Here is a 27,973-nt window from a genome sequence, read left to right as displayed (position 1 = left end):
CGCCTGCTATCCTAGCCTGCGCCCGCTAAGCTTTTTATGTGGAATACCTGATGCGGCCCAGCCTCACCCAGACTCTGCCTCCAGCGACCCCCAGGTAATTTGAATTTGAGACCCCTGATCTACATTGTGTCATAAAGCCCAATATTACATTTGACAATTAAGTCCACATGCAGCTGGTCTATAGACACAAAAGACGGTTCTGGGGAACCTTAATGCTTGGAGGTGGAGGTTGTGATGGATGGTAGGTGTACAAATGGTCCTGTCTAACAGTCAACGTTGGTTACTTTGAACCATGAAGACAATCCTTCCTCAACTCCAAGCAAGTAGTTTTAGTTAAGTAAACAAAAGAACAGCTGTCTCTCATGTCAAAGCCACATGGTTTGCTGACCCACCCGTCCACCTGAACTCTTCCTCAAGTCACTTGTACAAACAAGCAGTGCTTTTATTTTTCTGGTGAAGACAGTCTCAGATCTCATCCAGTAGATTGTCTAGATTGAGATACAGGATGTTCTGTTTCATTGTTAGAGTTGTTTTCTTCACTTAGTGCCTGTTGAATACAGCATGAGAGTGTGGTGAAAAGACAGATCATCTTTTAACCAAGTTCAGTTTTGAATGAATGAAATCCCCATCTGTAGCTGACCTCTCACATCCCAGTAGAACAGGGTTTTTCTGCACTATTAATGATGATAAAAGAGACATAAAGACACTGAAAAATATTCAATTTTTAAAAAGATTTTAATTGTTTTCATAATTACATAAAAAGCCACAACCAGTATCAGCTACCAGCATTACAAAGGACATCATGACAAACGTCTGACTCCAGTACAGTGCTCATATGTTGTAATTGACTGACTTTATATTGACTCATCTGTTGAATAGTTTTGGTTTACATTTCATCTAAAATAATTTGATAATTCTCTCACAACAGCAAGTGTTTCCTGAGTGAAACCACTAATTATCAAGTAAAATTCACAAACACTGATGGCCTCTGCTAAAGAGATCTGTCAGCTGCTGAACAGACTTCATTTAAAAATTATTTTCAGGAAAGCGTCATTTAATGATATAATAAGACATAATTACACAAAATCTATATTACATTGTTTAATTATGATATGAGGGATGTCATAAGAAATGGTCTCAATCAGGTTTTTTGCAACATACAATTATCATGAAATCTTTAGCTAAGACATTAATCAAAATAAAGGTTTTTATGAATCTGTTGCATTTTGCAGAGGTTTGGTTTTGTTTTATCCGTCTGCTTCTTTTAGTTGTTTGAAACATTGGAAATTGGTTAATGAAGCTCTTCTGGCAAAAGCTGTAAACATCTAATTTATAGAAATCTCTTTAAAAAGGCAGAGCAGAAGCAAAAGGTCATCAGCACAGCAGAGAAAAGTTTTAATTTCACACACATACAAACTGATTTGCCTTTTGCAAAATCATAGTTTGCTTTGAAAAAGCATTTTTACATATTATACACCAGCATTTTTCTCACAGATCCACCGCAGAGAAGCATCACATGACAGATCATTCCAGTTGTCTTCAGTTTTCTTGCCAGTCCTGATATGTGCACAGTCCTCTTCACCGACACCTCCATTATTAGGCTCATTTGTTTCCCAGTACCTACAGGTCAGTGAACAAGAGAATCGTGACACTTAATCTCTGACATGAACACAGTCCTTCACACAAATAATATTTCTTCACAAACATCACAGAATGGAATTTCTTTTATCTTGCATGATGTGCCTTAGTATAGTTTTGAGCCATAAAGTAGCAAATTGAACAGTGCTGCTGGTTCACTGTAGTATTTTTCCTAAATGTAAATTTGCAGGCATCAAATAGCAACAAAGGATCCTCCTGTATAAATAAACACCCCCATAGTGTTCTGGTCATCAGTTACAGTACTGTGTAAAAGTTTTAGTTCCACCATAGATGTTGAATTCTATCAGATTGCTCAAGAATCGAAAAGTAAACTGATTTATGACATTTTTATCTATTATAATTTATGTTTGGTTAAGTGTAAAACTTGACTGTGGACCAGAAACTCCGTCTCAGATGCACCATTAAACGGTAGTTTGGTTTGATTTTTTCTCATCATTATCATTTTGCACTGATGATTTAACCAGAAAAGCTTCAGACCAACCTGGAACTGCCAGGCACCTCACATTGTCTGTGATAGAAGATGTAATACATATCACCAACCTCTAATATACAGCAGTGTTTGTGTATGTTGTCAATAAACAACCAACTGAAGCCAAACCTTGAAGTCAGTGGTGTTCCATCAATCCATTTCCAGGTTCCCTCTTTGTCTCTGTCAGTCAAACCAATCCAACTCCAAGTTTCTTCGTCAGTGAAGGTAGTCAAGAATGTCTGTTTTCAATCAAGAAGGGAAAAAAGTCATACTGTTTATAACAACAATATGCAGTTTACATAGGATTACTCTGAACATATTTGATAATAATGAATTAAGCTATTTTTATTATTATTATTATTATTATTATTATTATTATTATTATTATTATTATTATTGAAATATACTAATTATAAGATCATATTTTTTTTTCTTGATAAATTTAAATTTTAGATTTTTTTAAAAAACTTTTTTGGCGTGCCCTTTTGTTTTATTTAGAATCTCATCTGCACAGTCCTTCTTTACTCCTTTAATGTTTAATGACATCATCATGTTTTTTCTTAAACTGATACACAGATCTGTACTCATTAAATACTTACAGTGTATAAGTGACTGCTTCTGGAGTTTGATTAAAACATAGTGAAAGGTTAAAAGAATGTTAGCTAGCTTGCTAAAGATGAAATGAAATACTTTGATTTTAAGGCAAATGTGCAAATTCAAGAATACCAGCAAAACATGCTACAGAGCAGCACAAGTTCATTCAAATCATTTGAATTATTGTTGTTAAGGTGTTGAACACCAATGATCCATATAAATCAATTAATTACTTAATTAATAAGTAAGTATTTTAGCTTTTTTCAAGGTACAGGAAGATTGCAATTAGGCAGTTTCTTTGCAAGCATACAAACAAACACTCTGTACCTGTTCTTTAGTGCTGTCTATAACCACCAGATCTGCTCCTTTCTCTCTGCAGTCCTGTCTGCCTCTTGACCAGGAACCAGACTCACTGGAGAGGAAATAACAGGAACATCTGAACATTCTCCATCCTGCAGGACAAGTTTTCTCTGTAACACACAACATTAGAAATTAGACAAGAATCAAGTCTGTCTGTTTCCAAAGTATGAGGGTTAAAACAACATAACATGTGACTAGAGTTGACTTGTTGATATTCTACCAACTATGGAGCATTTCTGGTGCTGATTTTTAGCTGCAGTTCTGTGGTATGCATACAATTTTTGTGATTATTGCATCTTTCAAATTATTTTGATGACATCAGTTTTTATTTGAAGATAATGAATCAAACTGTTGATTTCAGCTCATTCTTTCTGTGTCTCCATGTCAGATTTTGAGGCGGGATACTAATACTGGATGACACCACAGAAATAAACACATGGATTTATCAAAATCTCAAATCTCAAAATCTCCCGCTCCCTTTCTTTGACAGCTAGTTTGACTCACTGTTTGATCATGAGCTCAATACCAAGGTTTGGCCAGCAGATGCCTCCCTTTGAATGTATAAAATGCTTTGAAACCATTCTCAGCAGTTCTTCCAAAGCGAGTGGCAAAAGCTTTGTGTCTCCAATCACAACATGCTTTAAATCATCATACAAGGATCTCACAAAGCTCAGCTTTCACACCACCAGATGAAAGTAAAATTTGAATCAACAAAAATTCATGTAATACCACCACTAACATTACATTTGAGTCAGAGTCTTGCACCAGGTAGCTCAAAAAATCATCAATCCTTTAATCCTTTTATAAAACTTTAAATCAGCCTACAGTTAAACCAGTGATCTTTGTGCTATTAAGCAAACATCTGTTTATCCTAGTTAAGGCTAACCTGACTTGTTTTTTGGTCATGTGAAAGTAACAAATAAAGTGTTGTTAACTGAGTGTGTAGTCTGTTGATTATAGGTCAGGTTTCATGTTACATTAACAGGTCAAGTCAGGTGCAGGTCTCTAAAACTGGACTTGTGAGTGCTTTGTTTTGAATAAGACATCCAGAGATTGTCTGAAGTACTTCTGAGTAACGTTGGACCAGTGGAAGAGAAAGCATCCTTCTTCAATAAAAGTATACACTAGATCAGTAATTCTTTGTTTTTAATAGAATAAAAATATCTTAGCTATTTCTTTAAATATATTAAACTACCCACTACAATCATAGTTTTGTTATTGTACACAACATATTGATACACAGCATATTGATCTTCCATAAAAACTAGTTTTCAATCAGCATCATTTGTTATGTGATTTTTGGCTACAGACCAAAAATATGACAACCTGAAAGGCACCTTAACATTTGGGGATGCTGTCTTAAAACACAAATAGTTAAGTAAGTAGTTAACTCCGAGATACTGAAGTAGGATACTTCACTACTTATGTCCTGATGACTCAGATCAAATAAGGTGCTTGAATTTATGATATAACTAATGATATACAAGCCACTTTATGTTCGCTTTTAAGTCAGATCTTTTGTATATTTGGTTAAAAGGTAAAACTTTTCTAGACGTCTACTGTACTAACTGTACTGTCTGTGCTTTACTGTGCTGAATGATGTATGTGCAGTTTGTTTTCACATTCATCATCTGAAGGGGAAAGTCTCTCTGTGCTCACCTTCTCACCTTAAATCTGAGTTTACCAGCATGATTTGTGACATCACAAGTAGTTTGGAAGCTAATCCTGGTCAAGTGATGAATTACCTCAGAGTGATGTGGAAACATTTGTTTTAGGATCATTTTAGTGGCAATTTTCAGGGTTGAACAAAGTTAATTACATGTGATACACATAACTATTTGAGTAACACTTCTTTGACACCCATGTTTATAATGCATTATAAACATATTTATAATGCATTATAATCTGCTTATAGCTGTATAATTATGTTATAAGCACTCAAATATTCATAATGCTTTATAACAATAATCATAACACATTATAAAGCATTTTATAATGACTTATAACGCCAAGTATCATAATACTTCATTGCTGGTCACACGCTGACATTTTTTGCAAGGGTCATAGTGTTTTATAATTCTCATAGTTGTGATACATTATAATCATTTTATAATGCATTAACATCACTGTTATAATGCATTAAAATGTGATTATAAGTTACTCTAAGTGGTCATTGGGTGTTTTAAGTGAAGTTATGAAATTCCTGAGGAATAGGTAGATATAATACATTACAAGCTGGTTATAAGTCACTATAAGTGGTCATTGTTTGCTTTAAGTGAAAAATACCATTACATCTATGCAAGAACACAAAACATTGTAAATTAATTTATTTGTCCACTACTGTCCCTGTCATCTGCTGTCAACACCACCATTCCTCCCAGGTGTCAGGCTCCTCATTCACTTCAACTCATTTTGAGGACCAAGTCTAAATATAATACAATACAGCAATATTATTCTATGTGATATATTTTTCTGAGTCAAAGTTACTTGTTTTTTTGAGCCAATATAGCTAATTTTCAAATTATGAGTGTAGGCAGTATTTCTCACTTACATTAGTGAATTGTAAATGTCCATCATTCAGTTGTTCATTGTCAAACGGGAGTACTCACTTCATTGTGTGTTATGACTCGTTGAACAAATTAAATTTACAACATTTTGGGCCCTATCTAAACCTGGTGCAAAGTGGTGAAAAGTGGCACCAAGCACGACGCAAGTGTCTTTGCTAGTTTAAGCACCCACGTAGTTTAAATAGCACTACCACTTGTGCCCATCTCAGTGCCCATGGGCGTGTTGGTCTTAAAATGAGGTGTGGTCGGGCGCATTGTTGGTGCATTGCTATATTGAGGCAGCGGAAATCGATTTCGTTATTGAGCAACAAAATCCTGGTCGATGGTACAGTATTTCACTGTTATTTTTAAGGCGCATTATCAAGACAGTAATATGCCTACATAGGCAGGTGAACAACACGCATACACACACAGACACACAGCAGCGCCCAAACATGCAAAGATCACAGAAAGGATTATATTGTGAAAGAATATTGTTGTGTACATTAACATATTTTAAAAAATACATGTCATAATGGTTAGTCCTAATATTTATCAGAATTAATTAATTTTAATTTTAATTAATTTTTGGACAATATTTAACAAATAATCTTTAACATTTTTGAGATTACAGTGATCAGGTTTCCATACTTTCAGCAATTAAAACCTTCAGACCGTGCGCTTAGATCGTTAAAATAGGGTCCTGAGTGTTTTTGCATAGATTTAATGATATTTTCTTTACTTGACTTAACAAGCAAACAATAACCACTTAGAGTAACTTACAATCACATTTTAATGCATCATAACAGTGATTATTGAGACATTATAATCATTTTATAATGCACAGAAAGGATTATATTGTGAAAGAATATTGTTGTGTACATTAGCATATTTGAAAAAATACATGTCATAATGGTTAGTCCTAATATTTATCAGAATTAATTAATTGCAATAATGACGGACGAAATTGTCTAATTATTTGACCATATCTTGGCAATACACGGAGGTATTTAAACAAACCTGTCAGGTTGACGGTGTGTGTCAGACCCAGCAAACGGATTTCAACAACAGATCAGACATGGATTTCCTGCTCATCAATACATGAGGACATGAGGAACACATGGGGAAATAAATTAAGTGAAAACAATGATTAATCTTAAGAAGGAAAGAATGGTGCACAGCTCTTAGCTGCTGCCAGCAGCGGGATCAGCACCTGGGAGAGCTGATCAAGTCCTGACAACTGTGTATGATGATTTTCTATATGATTAAAATTAATGTTTTAATTTTTGGACAATATTTAACAAATAATCTTTAACATTTTTGAGATTACAGTGATCAGGTTTCCATACTTTCAGCAATTAAAACCTTCAGACCGTGAGCTTAGATCGTTAAAATAGGGTCCTAAGTGTTTTTGCATAGATTTAATGATTTTTTTTTTTACTTGACTTAACAAGCAAACAATAACCACTTAGAGTAACTTACAATCACATTTTAATGCATCATAACAGTGGTTATTGAGACATTATAATCATTTTATAATGCATTACAACTATGAGAATTATAATACACTATGATCACTATGAAAAAAAAAGGTCAGTGAGTGATCAGCAATTATGAAGTATTATGATACTTAGTCTTATAAGTCATTATAGAATACATAATAATGTGTTATGATTATTCTTATAAAGCATTATGAATATTTATGAGTGCTTTGAACTATAATTATACAGTGCTATAAGCAGATTACACTGCATTACAAGTATGTTTATAATGTATTATAATCATGGGTGTCATATCAAGTGTTACCACATTTTGCATTGTAACATGCTAAACTTACTGTAGCGTGTTACAAAAGTCACATTTAGCATGTTAGCATGATATTATTGGTTAGAATGCTAACATGCTAAATGTTGACGGTGTTTGGAATTTCCTGATGACAAAAATTTTAAAATGTTTGAAGATGAGTAAATACAAGAACGAATCCACAAAGTTATTTTACAGTTACAATCAACAAGTTACAACAAACTTGTTGATTGAAGATCATTTGTATAATTAATAGGACAGATTCCCACATCATCTTCTATTTTCAGCATAGTGTTCTCTGCAGGTGCTCTTCTACAATGTGTGTGCAGTACTGTATAGCCACAGATGTCACTCACTCTGTACAGACAAAGTCTGAAGCTTTTCCATCTCTTTAGTCTTTTCAGTGAGGTTGGCAAGCAGCAGGTCTCTCTCTTCAGACATGGAAGAAAGCTTGTTATTACTGTCCTGGAGACGCTCAGTCAGGTTGTTTATGACAACGGAATCTGAAATAAACCAAAAGACATGTCACATTTATGTTTATTCAGTCACTTATCTCAAATACCATTTTAAAACTTTTAAAATGAACATTTTTAGTTATTACAGCTTCCAGTATCATTTTAAAGCAAATAGCTGTCAGGAGTAGTGGAGCAGGTGGACCCAAATGCAGGACAAAACAGCCAGACCGAACTGAAAGAAGTCTCTTTAAGAAGGATACAGGTGTGCAGGCACAGCAAAATGGAACAAAACAAAACCAGACTGAACAGAGCAGAACTTTACAGAACAAAGGATCCAACAAGACTGAACTGAAACACAGGACTGAAATACTAACTGAACTAATGAGGAGATGAGGTGCAGATGGGCAGAGAAACTCGAGTGAGGGGAATTAAGAGATGAAACAGACGAACGGAAAAGAAGCTGATAAGCTGGGAAAACACTGGGAAAAGGACAGGGCTAATGAGGATGATGCAGGCAGGTGAGAAGGGAAGAGTGGAAGGAAAAGCAGGCTGAGAATACAGGAGGAAACACACAGGGCAAACTCAAGCTGGTAGCTCCCATGGATGTATAAAGAGATCTGGATACAGGAACAGTGCTGGGCAGTACTGTATAGCCACAGATGTCACTCACTGTGTACAGACAAACTCTGAAGCTTTTCCATCTCTTTAGTTATTTCAGTGAGGTTGGCAAGCAGCAGGTCTCTCTCTTCAGACATGGAAGAAAGGTTGTTATTACTGTCCTGGAGAACCTCAGTCAGGTTGTTTATGACAACGGAGTCTGAAATAAATCAAAAGACATGTCACATTTCTGTTTATTCAGTCACTTATCTCAAATACCATTTTAAAACTTTTAAAATGTACATTTTCAGTAATTACAGCTTCCAGTATCATTTTAAAGCAAATAGCTGTCAGGAGTAGCGGAGCAGGTGGACCCAAATGTAGGACAAAACAGCCAGAATGAACTGAAAGAAGTCTCTTTAATACAGCAGAACAAAACCAGACTGAACAGAGCAGAACTTAACAGAACAAAGGATCCAACAAGACTGAACTGAAACACAGAACTGAAATACTAACTGAAATAATGAGGAGATGAGGTGCAAGTGGGCAGATGGGCAGAGAAACTCGAGTGAGGGGAATGAGGAGATGAAACAGAAGAACATAAAAGAAGCTGATAGGCTGGGAAAATTCTGGGAAAAGGGCAGGACTAATGAAGATGATGCAGGCAGGTGAGAAGGGAAGAGTGGAGGGAAAAGCAGGCTGAGAATACAGGAGGGAAAACACTGGGCAAACTGGATACAGGAAGAGTGCTGGGCTTTGAAGTAAATTTGACATAGTGGCCAAACCGGGTAATTGCAACATCACAAGATGCACACTGGCCCAAAAAGATTTTTTCCATCGACTAACATTGTGAGAGAGACGTTTGTAAATCAGTGGATACATTTTTTGAGCGTCACAACCCCTGTGAAATGACTGGTTTCACTCTCATAATTTGATCCGTTCGGTCCAATCACATTTTGAAAGTCTAGAAGAGCTACACGATTGAATTATTTTATCCCCATTCAAGTTAGCCAGAGGGCTAAACCAGAAGTAGCCGGCCCGGCCGGCGTAAGTCACTAGTGCGCTTGCTCTATGGGCCGCACAGGTGGCTTCATGCACTACTGAGCAGTGGTGAGGACAAGCCTCCTTGAACGCCCCTAGGGGGTCTTACCTCTTTCCTTTCCTCATGGAAAGCTTCATTAAAAGGCTCTTGTTGGTTTTGACCTAATTCAAAAGAATGTTGTAGTTCTCTTTTAACATCTACCAATTCTTCCTCTTTGGTTTCAGGTTGCTGATGGGACACCTTAGCTCTGTCCCTGGCTATCTGTGGTTGCTATCGTATGTCTCGTATGTACTTTTGGTCAGCTTCTCTAAATTTGGCATAGACTCCGACCTTAGCTTTCAGTTCTTTTATTTCCTCTACTGCCCACTTAAGGAGGTTATCAGGCCTGTCAAGTCGATCTATTGTTGTGGCGAGCTCATGATTACATTCTTGGAGGGATTGTTCTAGCCTTTCGCTCTTTCCCTTTAACTCAGCTTTCCCTCCTTCTTCTGGAGGCTCACTAGCACCCTCATCTGGTGCATTACATTGAGCCTGCGGCGCTTCTGCTCTGGCTAAAGCATGTTCAAGTTGCTGTCAAAGGGTTTTGTCCCCTTCCTGTAGTCGTGCAGCTTCTCTTTCAGCTGAGTTGCAAAGCCAGGCACCAACTCTTCAGTCATATACCCCAACACTGAGTCCAGGTTCTCAAAGAGGTCTCTTCAACTTTAGGATTCAGACGTGGCTGGGCTCGCCGTGTCTGATTTAGTATGATTAGGCTTATAGGTAGTTTGGTTAAGGCAGACATAGACTGTGCGATTTCTTCTGGAGATGGCCTATAATATATATATATATATATATATATATATATATATATATATATATATATATATATATGTGTGTGTATACACACACACACACACACACACACACACACACATATATATATATATATATATATATATATATATATACACATATATAATATATAGCCAATTATATATATATTCAAAAAAGTACAGTATACATTTTTCTGAATAAAATAAATAATAAATAATCTGCTGGACTAATTTTTAAAAGTACATATTTGTGAAAACTTTATATAGTATTTGTGAGTCACATAAAAGCTTGTTATCTTTTATCTTCATAATTTTCCTTGACATAGTGGTTTAACATCTAGCCACTACAAACACAGCCACTAATAGCTACCACCTAGCTTTAACTTTAACATCCAATTATTAGCTTGTTTAAAATCTAACACAACATGTCCTGACAGAAGCAGCTGAGTCTGGAGATGGAAGTAGCTGCGTCAGGGAGGAGGAGAGACCCAGCTTGAAGATAAGTGGAGTGGGAGAGGCTAGCTGTGCTGGAGAGGAAAGGGAAGAAGACATAGCAGCCGCCCTGGAGTCAGAGCAGCAGGCGGATGATGTGAGCACAAGTGAAATAGCATCAGAGACTAATTATAGTGATCCTTGGTTTATTCTTTATACTCTTCATTTAAATGAGTTGGGCAAAATCTGGACAAATAGACATGGGGCTGCTTTGACCAGCATGATGAAGTGAAATAGAATGATAATTGTTCACATAGCACTGATGGTTAAAATTTATAATATGACCGAAAAAATAAAATCCGCATTTTGTGGATTGCAAAAGATCATTATGATAATTGCCAATTAATGGAAAGTAGAATTGAAAAGGCAATTTTATTGTTCCCAGTATTTCTTTTTGCATGTGAAAACAGCTGCATCTAAATAAAAAGAACTAAATGTAAAAAATAATAATAATCAAAGAAAAGAAAACAAGATAATACAATCTACAGTATAGTAATGATGTTTTTAATTTTAGTTTTATTTATATGCGTTACAGTAGGATTTGTAACTGCAAATGTGGATAGTGCGTCTATGATTGTGATTTTAAGTCAAACGGTGCATCATGTTGACCATCTTATTTTCAATATCCAGAAATTCAACTTTAAGCCCTTATGTGTAGACTTTTATGCAGATATAGTATATTTCAAATGATGGCATACGCTGCTTTTTGTAGAAAAATTAGACAGTCTGATGAAAACCATCCTGGGTAAGAGTATGAGTTGAGGTTATCTCCTAGAAAACACTGCATCATGTCAGGGAGAGTCCTGCTTTTAAATTGGACAAAAAGGGTGAATGTGAATGTGATTAGCCACGACTGTCACCAACCTCTGAAACCAACCTACCTATAATGTACATGATAGTTTATGATAATGGGTTCTTTCTACTCCCTCTGGCCATGAAAATACCAAGGTGAGTCAGCCTTGACTGCATTACCTTTTTCATGAAAATTGAGTCCTGCCTGCCTTGACCCACTCTGTCTTGACAAATTCTGAAGCCTCTGCTTTTTAGTCATTTCAATGAGGCAGGGCTTGACATTAACCTCTTGAGGCACTTGTCCATCGGACAAGTAAATTTACCTTTCACTTGTCCAGGCACAAAAGTCACCTGTCAATTTACTTTTTTCATTTTGTTTGCAAATGCAGAACGCAGAATTCAGATGAACAAACAGTTGACAGCAAACAGTGTCAACATATGAATAATTCAATTTATGAATTTTATTGAAGCCATTACTTCCCTCCTTGAAATGAAACAAGTGCACAAAAATTAGGTAAATAAATATCAACAATATTTATTTACCTAATTTTTAAATATTAACAATATTTATTTACAACACATAAATAAATGGACGCTTTATGGATGGATAGATGGACCGATCAGTCTTGATCTTAAAAACAAATCTGGATTCTCACACGGTGTATATGGTCCTGAATACAGATCAGTTTTTGAAATATAACAAAATAACAAAACTGATGGGGAATTAATTTGCTCAAACCTAAAGCCAAATCAAGACAACAGTTTGACTGATAGATGAATCAGTCAGATGAACAATGAATCAGCATTTTGTTGACTAATAACTGAAACTATCTGTTAGTTTTAGTGCTGTGTTTACAACAGTTACTGAGGTCAACAACCTTTTAACAGCTTAGGAAAACATGTTAATAGAGCTGTTGTGTGGTGTTAGTAACGTTACCTGTATTAAAGATCTGTGAGTCCTTTTATAGCAGGGTTTAATCTTTTACTTTGACTTTTGTTTGTTAGGATGTCCTTTCCTTTGGATAACAGATTGTGTTTTTAAAAATATTTACCAGAACAGTCATTCATCTAGACCTTACTAGTTTTTTCTGCCTCCTGCTTTGAATGTGTTCATGTCTCTCCATCACCTGATGCCTGGGCTGCTTTTATGTGTTTCTCTTTCCTCCTTAAACTTTTTCTTTACATCTTGAAACAGTTGCACCTTCTTCCTTCTTGAATCAGTTCTTAACTTTCTCCTTGTTTCTCTTTCAACACCTTTAACTTTACATCCTGCTTCCTCACTTCTGTCTCCTCTCTCCTGATTCCTTCACTCACTCTGGAATTATTAAAAACTTCCTTTTAAAAATCTGACAGAGCATGATGCACAACTTTAACTATTATTATTTGATGCCGCACATGTTAATGTCATATATGATCTTCTGAACTCTGATTCATTCGTCTGTCTCATGAAAGCGGCTCCAGTCTGCCTGCTAGCTTCAACGCGGAGGGTTTGTTTGTTTTGAACACCTGCGTAGCAGGAGCTCATGGTGCTTTGTTGGTCAATGTTAACAGTAACAAACTGCGGTAGGAAGCCAGTCTGAGCTAACAGTTGTAAAGTCATTAAAGTTTGCGTAAACGCTATTTCTGAATTTGAGAGGTGGCTAAACGGCATTTACGTGCATTTAGCTGCTAGTATACGTTACATTTGTTTTTATTTGTTTCTTTCGGGAGGTGCGGGGGATAAGGCAATGGTAGTGGAAACACTGCACATAACGTGAAGACACGTTTTTTAAATGACTTTAACTTGTCCAGTGGAGCAACTAAATTTCTCTTCCACTCAACCCACTTGTCCCTGACAAGCCTGTCAACCCTGAATGAGGCATGTCTTTGAAATGTCATGACATGTCTGTGAAACAGCAAATACCTTATAAATTCATATCATGTAATATTACACAATATCAACACAAGTCAAATTGTTTCCTAATTTTGCCCCATGACGACAGCTGATGCTCATGATTTTAAATCAGTCTATTAAATATCTCTCTCTCTATCTCTGGTGCAACTCTGACACACAGTAGGTCATTTTCTATTATTACCACAGTACTATTGAGCATTCATTCATTCATTAGTTTGCCAACAAACATTTATGGCAATATGTACAATGATGAAACAATGAAAAAATACAAATTGTACAATCACTCAATTCACATCTTGGAGAGAAAAGAATTGTTCCTTCTCTCTAAGATGTGAATTGTTGTTAAAATATTTGAAAAAAAGTCACATTCCTCAGGAAAATCTTTTTATCTCATCTATTTAAAAATTGTAAATTGTAAATATTGTAGTCAATGTTGTATTTTTATGACACTTTAACAAATTTAAACAGTAATTAAGACCAATCAAACCAGAACAAAGTCAGGACATCATCTTTCAGAGTAGAATAATCAGCTCCCATAATCATGAGTTCAGTCTGACTTAAACTTCTGAATGTTAACCAGACTCACAGTAGACGCCGAGGCCGATGAGTCCAGCCAGCAGGAAAACACTCAGCAGCCCCAGAAAGACAAGAACAGCTCCATGAAATCTCCTCTGTGAGCTCCCCGGACCTGAACAGAGAAACAGTCAATACAGTCAATGATACAACAGTAAAAAGAACAGATGATAATTGAGATCTTTGTGCAACATTTTTACCTGTCTGTTTTGTTGAAGTTATTGAGTCAACATTTGCATAAATTGTCTCCATCGCTCTTAAGGATGCCAACTATTTTCTAAAGGGTCAGCTCTGAAGCACAAGCTACAACGCATGTACAGCATATGATGAAACTCTTGTTGGGTTCAGTTTCTCACACAAATATGCTAAAAATAGATACAATGTGTGATCATTACTCGAAACAGGAACTGTCAAAAACTTAATGAGTCTCTTGTTTTACTTTTTAGACAGAAATCAACATATGGATGTTGTTTGGTAGTAAGCTCATTGGAAGGAGATTTTCATTTCTTGCGTGTAGAGAAAATATTCATATTGTTTTTCATAATACAAATAATGGCTGTTGTTTTTTGTCATTCTTACACAGAATGTTTATGTTTTACATGTCTGTAAACTGCTCTCTCATACATTTGTTCCACAGAACAGTGGCAACAGGGGTATTACTGAGGAAGTAGATAAGTTAAGGCAACGCCTTGTGGTACTTGTGTCCATGACACCACTGTCACCAATGTAAAAAATCAGCTGTGTAAGAACAAGCAACACTGATGTAGCAGTATCACCTAGCAGCCCATATAACATACTAATATCACAGACAAAAAAACAGTGTTTATGGTGGCACTTATGGGTTTAAATCAGAAGACTTCAAAGACCCAGAGCAGTTGGAAGGTTTAAAAGTCAGAAATATAAGGAGAAACAGTGAGATGTTGTCATTAATTCTATGCTGAACAGGAAACTAGTGAAGAAAGGCCAACACAGGAGTGACGGAGGAGCAGCAGCGTTTTAAATAAGTTGCACTCAGGATATGGAAGACTGACTAAGACCAACTTATAAGGAATTACAGCAGTCTAAATGACAAGAAACAAAGATGCTGCTAACTTTCTCTAGATTTCTAGAAGTAATGGCAGCATCTGAGCTTGTTAGGTGTTACAGGTGGAGAGTCTGTAGCCCAGTAAAGCCCTTTCACTGGTTATCTCCATGAAGCCTGGGGCCGAGGTGAGACCATTCCCTACAATCAAAATGTTCATTCACAAACACAGATGGATGGAAATTAGATCACTCCATATTCACACTGAATATTCCTTATCCCTCATTTAAATGCAGAAAACATGAAAGTTATATTTTAATAAAGTAAAGCAGCATCACAGCAATACACAACATTAGGTATAATAATTTGAAATAGTTTCATACTTTCAAATAATAACAGCAGCATGAACATAAATGAACATAAATGTCTATAAGCTATAAAGTGATCCTGGTTGTGCACTCACCTGCCAGCAGGTTGTAGAGGTTGCAGTAGAGTCAAGAAGGCTGGTGAAACTGAGAGAAATGCACTGACGGACTGGTAAAATAAGAAATACATAAATATAATCTGTCACATGGTTGCTAAGCAGGTGAACCATAGTGTGAACACAGACAGGCCAGAGACACGGTTGGAGTGAAACAATGTTTTATTTTCAGAATGGCAGGGTTAAGTTAGCCAGGTGAGACCCAGGGAATGGTTCACAGCAGAGCCAGGCGGGGATCTCGAAGGTGGAGTATGGAGCTTTGTAGGTCCAGATTGGGAGAATGGAGCAGACAAGATGAGGCGAGGTCCAGGAGACAGGGGAGGTCCAGGAGACAGGGGCCAGAGGGCAGAGCAGACGGACCTGCAGGGAAAAGGGAATAAAGTTCAGACTGAGTACAAGCAACAGGTAACTAGCAAATAAGCTTAGGTATGAACAAATGGCTGGAAGTGTAGTACTGACAGAGCAGAGGCTACGATCTGGCGCATAGTGAAATTGGCTCATTTCACATTTCACCATTTCACATTTCACCATCTCACTCAGATGGTTAGGGTAAGAATATCAGCATCAGAGCCAATCAGAGGCAGAGTAGGGACGGGTCAGAATGCGGGTAGGAAAAAAAATAAGGCAGTTGACCAGGCCTGCACACAGACCTACACAACGGAGCCACTGCTGTAGATCCTCCTAGAGTGACTTTACCCTCATACTTCTCCAGCGAGGACTCTTTCCCCCAAGTGTGTAGATATGGTTTTAACTTGACAGGCTTTATTTTGTCGGACGGACAAAATAAACAGTTGTGTATGTGCACTTGTTCTCTATCTCTTTTCTCTTTCATATGCACACATGTGCAACCACATAAAGAGCCTGACTGCACAAAGTTTACTTTGAATATGATTTAACTTATATCATGACATTTTCTGATTTGAAATGGATTTTACTTTTTAAAAATTAAATCTGTGACAAAAATTCATATTTAAAATTGACATATGATAGATTTAACAACTATTAAAAATGAATATATAATAACCTGTATACTGTTTAAACCAACTACCTGCTGTAAGGTTTTCAAAGCAGCTGAGATTCTGTAGCTCCTTTCAGTTTGTTGATTTGGGCGATCCAACTCAAGGGTTTCATTATAGAGTCACAGCAATCCTCAAACCTACCTTTAAATCATATCATAAACTTCTTGTATTATTTTCCATTCAAGTCTTGAAATCATGGCTAGATATTTCACTGTGACATCAGAGCTCACCTGAGATTTATTTTAATAAATTGATCCCTACTTTTAGAACAGGGACTGTTAGTTTTTGGGGGGTTTTTTGAGAAAATTGAAAGGAAAACTGAATATAGACCTATGGAATTACACTGGAAAATAGGGTCCAAAATTCTGAAAAATACTGAATGAAACATATTTACTCTACCCCGATGACATCACACCTGCACCATCTTTTGTTTCAAGCCCACAACACAGATCATATGTATTGGTGTATACAGCAGGTGTAGGAACCACAACACAAAAGTCTATTTATATACACAATACACATTAAAGATGTCATATTGGTTTAGACTGAAGTCCAGCAGGATACATAATATACAATATGACCTACATTGTGTCATAAAGCCCAATATTACATTCTACAATTAAATCCACATGCAGCTGGTCTATAGACACAAAAGACAGTTCTGGGGAACCTTAATGCTTGGAGGTGGAGGTTGTGATGGATGGTAGGTGTACAAACGGTCCTGTCTAACAGTCAACGTTGGTTCCTTTGAACCATGAAGACAATCCTTCCTCAACTCCAACCAAGTAGTTTTAGTTAAGTAAACAAAAGAACAGCCGTCTCTCATGTCAAAGCCACATGGTTTGCTGACCCACCTGTCCACCTGAACTCTTCCTCAAGTCACTTGTACAAACAACCAGTGCTTTTATTTTTCTGGTGTCATCCAGTAGATTGTCTAGATTGAGATACAGGATGTTCTGTTTCATTGTTAGAGTTGTTTTCTTCACTTAGTGCCTGTTGAATACAGCATGAGAGTGTGGTGAAAAGACAGATCATCTTTTAACCAAGTTCAGTTTTGAATGAATGAAATCCCCATCTGTATCTGACCTTTCACATCCCAGTAGAACAGGGTTTTTCTGCACAATTAATGATGATAAAAGAAACATAAAGACACTGAAAAATATTCAAATTTTAAAAATTTTAATTGTTTTCATAATTACAGTTACAGTCCAGTACAGTGCTTATATGTTGTAATTGACTGACTTTATATTGACTCATCTGTTGAATAGTTTTGGTTTACATTTCATCTAAAATATTTTGATAATTCTCTCACAACAGCAAGTGTTTCCTGAGTGAAACCACTAATTATCAAGTAAAATTCAAAAGCACTGATGGCCTCTGCTAAAGAGATCTGTCAGCTGATGAACAGACTTCATTTAAAAATTATTTTCAGGAAAGCGTCATTTGATGATTATAATAAGACATAATTACACAAAATCTATATTACATTGTTTAATTATGATATGAGGGATGTCATAAGAAATGGTCTCAATCAGGTTTTTTGCAACTTTCAACTATCATGAAATCTTTAACTAAGACATTAATCAAAATAAAGGTTTTTATGAATCTGTTGCATTTTGCAGAGGTTTGATTTGTTTTATCTGTCTGCTTCTTTTAGTTGTTTGAAACATTGGAAATTGGTTAATGAAGCTCTTCTGGCAAAAGCTGTAAACATCTAATTTATAGAAATCTCTTTAAAAAGGCAGAGCAGAAGCAAAAGGTCATCAGCACAGCAGAGAAAAGTTTTAAATTCACACACATACAAACTGATTTGCCTTTTGCAAAATCATAGTTTGCTTTGAAAAAGTATTTTTACATATTATACACCAGCATTTTTCTCACAGATCCACCGCAGAGAAGTATTACATGACCGATCATTCCAGTTGTGTTCAGTTTTCTTGCCAGTCCTCATATGTACACAGTCCTCTTCACCCCACTGCGGATCTCCGTTTCCATTATCAGGCTGATCTATCTCCCAGTAACTACAGGTCAGTGAACAAGAGAATCGTGACACTTAATCTCTGACATGAACACAGTCCTTCTCACAAATAATATTTCTTCACAAACATCACAGAATGGAATTTCTTCTATCTTGCATGATGTGCCTTAGTATAGTTTTGAGCAATAAAATAACAAATTGAACAGGGCTGCAGGTTCACTGTGGTATTTTTCCTAAATGTAAATTTGCAGTCATCAAATAACAACAAAGGAGCCTCCTGTATAAATAAACACCCCCATAGTTTCTGGTCATCAGTTACAGTACTGTGTAAAAGTTTTAGTTCCACCATAGATGTTGAATTCTACAAGATTGCTCAAGAATCGAAAAGTAAACTGATTTATGACATTTTTATCTATTATAATTTATGTTTGGTGAAGTGTAAAACTTGACTGTGGACCAGAAACTCCGTCTCAGATGCACCATGAAATGGTAGTTTGGTTTGACTTTTTCTCATCATTATCATTTTGCACTGATGATTTAACCAGAAAAGCTTCAGATCAACCTGGAACTGCCAGTCACCTCACATTGTCTGTGATAGAAGATCTAATATATATCACCAACCTCTAATATACAGATGTGTTTGTGTATGTTGTCAATAAACAACCAACTGAAGCCAAACCTTAAAGTCAGTGGTGTTCCATCAATCCATTTCCAGGTTCCCTCTTTGTCTCTGTCAGTCAAACCAATCCAACTCCAAGTTTCCTCAGTTACGGTAGACAAGAATGTCTATTTTGAAAAAAGAAGGGAAAAAAGTCATACTACTTATATTGTTGTTTGAACATCACTACATAAGCAGTTTACATAGGATTACTCGTTTGATAAGAATCCATTGAACTATTATTATTGAAATATAATAATAATATAATAATCATCATTTTTTTTCTTCTTTGATAAACTTAAATTTTATATATATTTTTTTTTTTAACTTTTTGACGTGCCCTTTTGTTTTACTTTTTCAAAATCTCACCTGCACAGTCCGTCTTTACTCTTTTATTATGGGTTTTTGTGTCTTGTTGTCTGTACAAATAAGTAAACTAAAAAAAAAGCAAAAAACTATTGACACTGCCACAACTTTTGCTGTGGTCTTTAGCCGCAAAGCTTAGTGGCAACTGACCTGTATTTGTCCTCATTTACAAGCACATTAATGTAGTGACTGCTAGTGTTAGCACTATTTGAATACCTATTAATAACTCTTTTTATTTATAAACTTTATCTTTCTCAAGAAAGAAATCAGGGAATAAGAAATGTCATTAAATTGTGCATAAATTACTGTATACAGAACTCCTGTTGCCAGACATCATCATGTTTTTTCTTAAACTGATACACAGATCTGTACTGATTAAATACTTGCAGTGTATGAGTGACTGCTTCTGGAGTTTGATTAAAACACCGTGAAAGGTTAAAAGAATGTTAGCTAGCTTGCTAAAGATGAAATGAAATACTTTAATTTTAAGGCAAATGTGCAAACTTAAGAATACCAGCAAAACATGCTACAGAGCAGCACAAGTTCATTCAAATCATTTGAATTATTGTTGTCAAGGTGTTGAACACCAATGATCCATAAAAATAAATAAATAAGTATTTTAGCTTTTTTCAAGGTACAGGAAGATTGTAATTAGGTACAGTTTCTTTACAAGCATAGAAACAAACACTCTGTACCTGTTCTTCAGTGCTGTCTATAACCACCAGATCTGCTCCTTTCTCTCTGCAGTCCTGTCTACCTCTTGACCAGGAACCAGACTCACTGGAGAGGAAATAACAGGAACAGCCGAACATCCTCCATCCTGCAGGACAAGTTCTGTCTGTAACACATAACATTAGAAATTAGACAAGAAGCAAGTCTGTCTGTTTCATGTTACATTAACAGGCCAAGTCAGGTGCAGGTCTCTAAAACTGGACTTGTGAGTGCTTTGTTTTGAATAAGACAACCAGAGATTGTCTGAAGTACTTCTGAGTAACGTTGGACCAGTGGAAGAGAAAGCATCCTTCTTCAATAAAAGTATACTGTAAATCAGTAATTCTTTGTTTTTAATAAAATAAAAATATCTTAGCTATTTCTTTACATATATTAAATGTAAGAAAATATGTTAACCGTCCCACTACAATCATAGTTTTGTTATTGTACACAACATATTGATCTTCTAGAAAAACTCATTTTCAATCAGCATCATTTGTTATGATTTTTGGCTACAGACCAAAAATATGACAACCTGAAAGCCACCTTAACATTTGGGGATGCTGTCTTAAAACACAAGTGGTTAAGTAATTAGTTAATTCCAAGATACTGAAGTAGGATACTTACTAAGCACTTTGAAAGTTACACAACATTGCTTAACATTAATTGTTTATTTGTTGTTTAATTGAACTATGTCCTGATGACTTGGATCAAATAAGGTGCTTGAATTTATGATATAACTAATGATATACAAGCCACTTTATGTTCACTTTTAAGTCAGATCTTTTGTATATCTGGTCAAAAAGTAAAACTTTTCTAGACGTCTAATGTACTAACTGTACTGTCTGTGCTTTACTGTGCTGAATGATGTATGTGCAGTTTGTTTTCACATTCATCATCTGAAGGGGAAAGTCTCTCTGTGCTCACCTTCTCACCTTAAATCTGATTTGTGACATCACAAGTAGTTTGGAAGCTAATCCTGGTCAAGTGACGAATTACCTCAGAGTGATGTGGAAACATTTGTTTCAGGATCATTTTAGTGGCAATTTTCAGGGTTGAACAAAGTTGATTACATGTGATACACATAACTATTTGGGAAACACTTCTCTGACACTAATGTCTATAATGCATTATAAACACATTTATAAAGCATTATAATCTGCTTATAGCACGGTTAAATTATAGTTATAAGCACTCATAAATATTCATAATGCATTATAACAATAATCATAACACATTATAACGCAATTTATAATGATTTATAAGGTTAAGTATCATAATACTTCATTGCTGGTCACACGCTGACAGTTTTTGTGCAAGGGTCATAGTGTTTTATAATTTTCATAGTTGGTGCTTAAGTAGTAGTAGTAGTAGTAGTAGTGCTTTAAGTGAAGTAATGAAATTCCTGAGGAATAGGCAGATATAATGCATTACAAGCTGGCTATAAGTCACTATAGGTGGTTTTGGCACATTTTGCATTGTAACATGCTAAACTTACTGTAGCATGTTACTAATGTCACACTTGGCATGTTAGCATGATATTATTGGTTAGAATGCTAACATGCTAAATGTTGACAGTGTTTGGAATTTCCTGATGACAAAAAATATTTTAAAATGTTTGAAGATGAGTAAATACAAGAACGAATCCACATAAAGTTTTTTTACAGTTACAATCAACCAGTTACAACAAACGTGTTGATTGAAGATAACTTATATAATTAATAGGACAGATTGCCACATCATCTTCTATTTTCAGCATAGTGCTCTCTGTAGGTGCTCTTCTACAATGTGTGTGCAGTACTGTATAGCCACAGATGTCACTCACTCTGCACAGACAAACTCTGAAGCTTGTCCATGTTTGTAGTTATTTCAGTGAGGTTGGCAAGCAGCAGGTCTCTCTCTTCAAGCATGGAACAAAGCTTGTTATTACTGTCCTGGGGACGCTCAGTCGAGTTGTTTGTGATATCTTCAGCTGAACTGCGCCCATAGTCTGAAATAAATCAAAAGACATGTCACATTTATGTTTCGTCACAATCTCAAATACCATTTTAAAACTTTTAAAGGCAGGTGAGAAGGGAAGAGTCGAAGGAAAAGCAGGCTAGGAACACAGGAGGAAAAACACAGAGCAAACTCAAGCGGGTAGCTCCCATGGATGTATAAAGAGAACTGGATACAGGAAGAGTGCTGGGCTTTGAAGCAAATTTGACATAGTGGCCAAATAATTGCAACATCACGTGACGCACACTGGCCCAAAAAGATTTTTTCCATCAACTAACATTGTGAGAAAGATGTCTGTAAATCAGTGGATACATTTTTTGAGCGTCACAACCCCTGTGAAATGACTGGTTTCACTCTCATAATTTGATCCGTTCGGTCCGATCACATTTTGAAAGTCTAGAAGAGCGTCTGCACGATTGAATTGTTTTATCCCCATTCAAGTTGCTCTATGGGCCACACAGATGGCTTCATGCACCACTGAGGAACTTTCATAGGGAATGAATGGGGCCCCGCCTCTGACATTGTATCCACTTCTCTTTATACATCCATGATAACTCCTGGTCTGAAAAGTGAGGGCAATGCGGAAGTGCCTTAAACCTGCATTCTCTCTAATGGCCAGCAGGGGGCGACTCCACTGACTGCAAAAAGAAGTCTGATTGTATGGAAGTCTATGAGAAAATAACCCTACTTTTCACTTGATTTATTACCTCAGTAAACACTTTTCTAATGTGTTTATGGTCTCAATCGCTAGTTTCAAGTCTTAAATGCATCATGATGTTCGTTTTGTAAATTATGGCCCCATTTAGAGTAGAAAAAACGATAAAGCAGTGTATGCTTTAGGGCATGGCTATGTTGTGATTGACAAGTTGCTACCTCAGTGACAACGTTGATTACGTAATGTAACCATGGCGTAATTCACAGAACATAGGCGTGCTGCTATTTCACAGTGAGTTTTCAAGTTACAAGCCTCCTTGAATGCCCCTAGGGGGTCTTACCTCTTTGCTTACCTCATGGAAAGCTTCATTAAAAGGCTCTTGTTGGTTTTGACCTGATTCAAAAGAATGTTGTAGTTCTCCTTTAACATCTACCAATTCTTCCTCTTTGGTTTCAGGTTGCTGATGGGACACCTTAGCTCTGTCCCTGGCTATCTGTAGTTGCTATCGTATATCGCGTACGCACTTTTGGTCAGCTTCTCTAAATTTGGCATAGACTGTGACCTTAGCTTTCAATTCTTTTATTTCCTCTACTGCCCACTTAAGGAGGATATCAGGCCTGTCAAGTCGATCTATTGTTGTGGCAAGCTCATGATTACATTCTCGGAGGGATTGTTCTAGCCTTTCGCTCTTTCCCTTCAACTCAGCTTTCCCTCCTTCTTCTGGAGTCTCACTAGCACCCTCATCTGGTGCATTACATTAAGCTTGCGGCTCAGTGCGCACTTCTGCTCTGGCTAAAGCCTGTTCAAGTTGCTGTCAAAGGATTTTGTCCCCTTTCTGTAGTCGTGCACCTTCTCTTTCAAGGGCCCTCAGGTTACCTGTGGTAACGTGAGCTGCAAAGCCAGGCACCAGCTTGTCAGTCATATACCCCAACACTGATTCCAGGTTCTCAACTTTAGGGTTCAGACGTGGCTGGACTCGCCATGTCTGATTTAGTATGATTAGGCTTATAGGTAGTTTGGTTAAGGCAGACATAGACTGTGTGAGATGGGGGCTAAAATGACATCAGAATTGTCAAGATGCATGTTGATATTCTATTCTAATCAGCTTAGTATTTCATTCACATAATCTGTAGGAAGATGACAAAGACAATAAACCCAAAGTATAAACCTCCATTGAGAGAGAGTCTAACCAACTGCCTGATCCCTGCCTGATACCATGTTGAAAAGCACAATTTAATATCTGGGCTAAAGAATATTTCAAAGGTGGCCATCACAGCAGATGGATGGACAATCCTAAGTCTGGACCACTGTCCAACAGTGACACTGCATTATGTCAGACAGGATTATGCTCATAGGGAAGGTCCTCACAACAAAAGCAGTATATGAAGCACAGACAGGAGCAGCCATGGCTAAGGAAATTGACAGCACCCTGGATGAGTTCAGTTTTAGAGAGAAGGTTGTGGGAGCCACCATAGAAAATGCAAGCAACATGGACGTGGCTGTGAAGAAGCTGCTGCAGATTGTCAAGATAGGTTGCTTTGCACATACATTGAACCTTGCAACGCAGAACATTCACAAGTGCAACACTGTTACCAACTGGACTGCAAGAGTACACATAATGGTTGTATGGATGATGAGATCCTACATAGCAAACATTTTCCTCATGGAGAAGCAGCGACTCCTCAGGAAGAGTACATTTAGTACTACTTTCATTAGATTCTAATATATAATTAACACATGGTGATAAATGAACAGATTATGGCCAAAATAAATGATAACAAACTAATGATGGTTATATAATGTTGTTTATTGTTATGTGTGATGTGCTCATACAGATGTGTGTTTTAACTTTGCTTTCAGACCTGCCCCAGCATACACTCATTCTAGATGTGAAGACACAGAGGAATTCCCTCTATTTGATGATTGAGAGATTCTTTGAGCAGTTCTCCGCCATTCAGGCTGCAGTCATGGACCCACGACTAAGGAAGCTGACTGAGAAGAACAAGTAAGGGGGGTATCATGTGACTATTTCAATATTTCCAAAGCTTTTCCCGAGCTCCTAGAGGAGCTTGGAAGGGAGCTAGTGACTGTAAGTGAGAAAGTAACTAATGCTTTGACTAACTGGATAGCTAAAAACTGCTGCCCAGTTAACAAAGTAGAAGACGATAGATTGAGGGAAATCATTCAAATTGCACTGGGAGACACTTCTTAGAATCTACCCTCAAGAGGAACCACTGGGTCAGTTGTCCCAGGCCCTGGGTCAAGGGAGGGCCCAGAAGGCCCCTCTAACCTTTAAATAATCTGCTCAACTAATTTTTAAAAATACATATTTGTGAAAACTTTATATAGTATTTGTGAGTCACATAAAAGCTTGTATTTTTTTTTTTTAATCTTCATCTATCTTTATCTATCAACAAGTCCAGCCCCACCTGCATTAGGGGTGAAGGGTATTAACAGAAAGCAGACATCCATCTAGCTAGCTTAAACATGTGGCAAACGCAGCCACTAATAGCTACCACCTAGCTTTAACTTTAACATCCAATTATTAGCTTGTATAAAAGCCTAACACAACACGTCCTCTGACAGAGGCAGCTGAGTCTGGAGATGGAAGTAGCTGCGTCAGGGAGGAGGAGAGACCCAGCCTGAAGATAAGTGGAGTGGGAGAGGCTAGCTGTGCTGGAGAGGAAAGGGAAGGAGACACAGCAGTTGCCCTGGAGTCTGAGCAGCAGGCGGATGATGCGAGCACAAACGAAATAGCATCAGAGACTAATTATAGTGATCCTTGGTTTATTCTTTATACTCTTCATTTAAATGAGTTTGGCAAAATCTGGGCAAATAGACATGGGGCTGCCTTGACCAGCATGATGAAGTGAAATAAAATGATAATTTGTTCACATAGCACTGATGGTTAAAATTTATAATGATATGACCGAAAAAAATGAAATCCGCATTTTATGGATTGCAAAAGGTCATTATGCTAATTGCTAATTAATGGAAAGTAGAATTGAAAAGGCAATTTTATTGTTCCCAGTATTTCTTTTTGCATGTGAAAACAGCTGCATCTAAATAAAAAGAACTAAATGTAAAAAATACAATCTGCAGTATAGTAATGATATTTTTAATTTTAGTTTTATTTATATGCATTACAGTAGGATTTGTACCTGCAAATGTGGATAGTGTGTGGATCAGTGGCGGCTGGTGACTCAAAAAAGGCGGACAGGAGGAAAACCAACATGGAATCTTATAACAAACCGAATCAAACTACATCATTGTTCCACCTGATGAAATCGGAGGGGTGGGGGGCAATTTTATATGCCAATAAAACAATTTGCTTGAGTGGTGAAAAGGCTGCTTCTTTAAAGACATTTAGCATATACATAATGTCTCTAAACAAAGAAGGGCTCATTTTAGCCATGGAGTGGATCAAATGTGTCATTTTACCAACAAAGTGAAATTCAAATTTATAGTACTGTTCTACTGTGACAACAAATTTATGTTTTCATCAAAAACAGACAACATATCGCATGATTTACACATGTTTCCTATATATTTTCTTAGTATACAGAAATATATAAACTAGCACAAAGCTTATAATGTGATGCAGGTACAGATCAGTGCTGAATACAAGAAAGATTGAACACTAAAAACATTCACAGATCTATAAGTGTAGGTTCACATCAGAACGTATTAATGCATGTATCAAATACATGACTTACACACTCTGATCTATGTGCACGACATACAAAATATAGTCTACAAAGCTGACATGTTAACACTTGGGGTGTTAACATGAACACAAAACTCACGGTTCGGATCGTATCACGGATTTGAGTCACGGATCAGATCATTATTAGGATCAGCGAAAAAAAGGGGGGAGACAAATAAAACTTTGTTTTCTATTCATCTGTAACACACTTACAGCCAGAAACAGCAAGGAACTTTTGCCCATGGTCTTAAATAAAAACAACATTTAAAATGTCCAATGTTTAAATAAAATAAAATAAAATATATAAAATATTCAATGCTCAGTTATTGCAATATGAGGCATGAAACCTTCCTCTTTTAAACAGCGAATGAAACAGCCTCTGTCCACATCATCAAAACTTGATGATAACAAATATTCATCGCTAACGCCAGTTAGCAGCTAGATGCTAATTAGCTGCTCAGCTGCAGCACATTAAACAGCAGGTAAACAACTCAAATGTCACATCGGACCCGTTAGATGCTGGTTTGATCATCGCTCTTCAAAATCCCTGTTAGCGACACGCTGTCTGTCCATGACTTGTACTTAGAGTAGTTTGTTTACTTTGTCTTAAATGAGACATTAAATTTTGCAACTAATCTGCAGTTCATATGCCTGCCGTTACACCACTAGTTAACACTTGTTATTCTAGTTACTTTAAGCTTATTACTCAATATACGGCTCAGCTTAAAAACGAACTAAAGAAACTGTCAGAAGCAAGCAGCCAGACCTCCTGCACTCATTCACTAATCACATAACATCAACAGGTGACTGAACAACCGCTCAATTAAAAACGAATGAATGAGTGAGTCCAGACAGCTCACTGTAACTTCAACAAGCAAACTAACGTTACCCACAACACATTATATGATCTCTGCTGCATTCTTGTTAAGGAGATAAAAAACACAAAAAAGCCACACAGAAATATTTAACCATCAGAGATCAAATTAGCGACCAAAGAGACAGAGAGAGAGAAGCTGTATCTGACTCACATTATCTGACGTCTTCTTTTTTCTTTCATGGAGATGAGGTATTCATGTCATAACGTCCATTTGTGACTGTTGGTCATCTTGTTTGTTAGTTAACAGAACTTTGTGGCTGCTGCTTAACCAGTATGATATCATTAGCAACAATGACAAACAAGCTAACTCTCCTGGTTGTTTCTCCGGTTGCTTCTCTCTCCAGCCTCCCCAGCAGCGTCCTGCTGCTGCTGCACTACACAGTCCAGATAATTTTTCCCATTAGCTTAACAACAG

The 27,973-nt window shown here is 36.7% G+C and overlaps 2 protein-coding genes and 2 long non-coding RNA genes across 5 annotated transcripts in view; 1 reads left to right on the top strand and 3 right to left on the bottom strand.

Annotated features, from left to right (window-relative positions):
* LOC121906606 (C-type lectin domain family 10 member A-like) overlaps nt 1-27,973 on the bottom strand; it is a 67,341-nt gene that overhangs the window by 27,497 nt on the left and 11,871 nt on the right. The window contains exon 3 of the mRNA XM_042425533.1: nt 8,557-8,703. Coding sequence (XP_042281467.1) covers nt 8,557-8,703 — 147 coding nt within the window. The remainder of the gene's footprint in view (nt 1-8,556; nt 8,704-27,973) is intronic.
* LOC121906625 lies at nt 2-20,620 on the top strand. Its single transcript, XR_006098693.1, has 3 exons — nt 2-94; nt 3,102-4,077; nt 20,525-20,620. It is a non-coding gene; the product is annotated as an uncharacterized LOC121906625 (long non-coding RNA).
* Nucleotides 12,865-14,438, bottom strand: LOC121906624. The gene is made up of 2 exons (XR_006098692.1): nt 14,102-14,438; nt 12,865-12,936 (listed from the first exon to the last, which is right to left on the bottom strand). It is a non-coding gene; the product is annotated as an uncharacterized LOC121906624 (long non-coding RNA).
* Nucleotides 17,836-27,747, bottom strand: LOC121906618 (CD209 antigen-like protein A). Of its 2 annotated transcripts, XM_042425563.1 has the most exons (5): nt 27,710-27,747; nt 22,148-22,312; nt 20,307-20,449; nt 19,267-19,373; nt 17,836-18,630 (listed from the first exon to the last, which is right to left on the bottom strand). In XM_042425563.1, the coding sequence occupies exons 2-5, from the start codon at nt 22,230-22,232 to the stop codon at nt 18,468-18,470; spliced, it is 498 nt and encodes a 165-aa protein (XP_042281497.1). In that variant the 5' UTR covers nt 22,233-22,312; nt 27,710-27,747; the 3' UTR covers nt 17,836-18,467. The 2 variants fall into 2 exon arrangements, with proteins under 2 accessions (XP_042281497.1, XP_042281496.1); XM_042425562.1 differs by lacking the exon at nt 27,710-27,747 and having other exon boundaries at nt 22,148-22,427.

Source organism: Thunnus maccoyii, chromosome 11, assembly GCF_910596095.1.
Source record: "Thunnus maccoyii chromosome 11, fThuMac1.1, whole genome shotgun sequence".
Lineage (NCBI taxonomy): Eukaryota > Metazoa > Chordata > Actinopteri > Scombriformes > Scombridae > Thunnus > Thunnus maccoyii.
The sequence above is the reverse complement of the archived record's forward strand: the minus strand, read 5'-3'. Positions and strand labels throughout refer to the sequence as shown.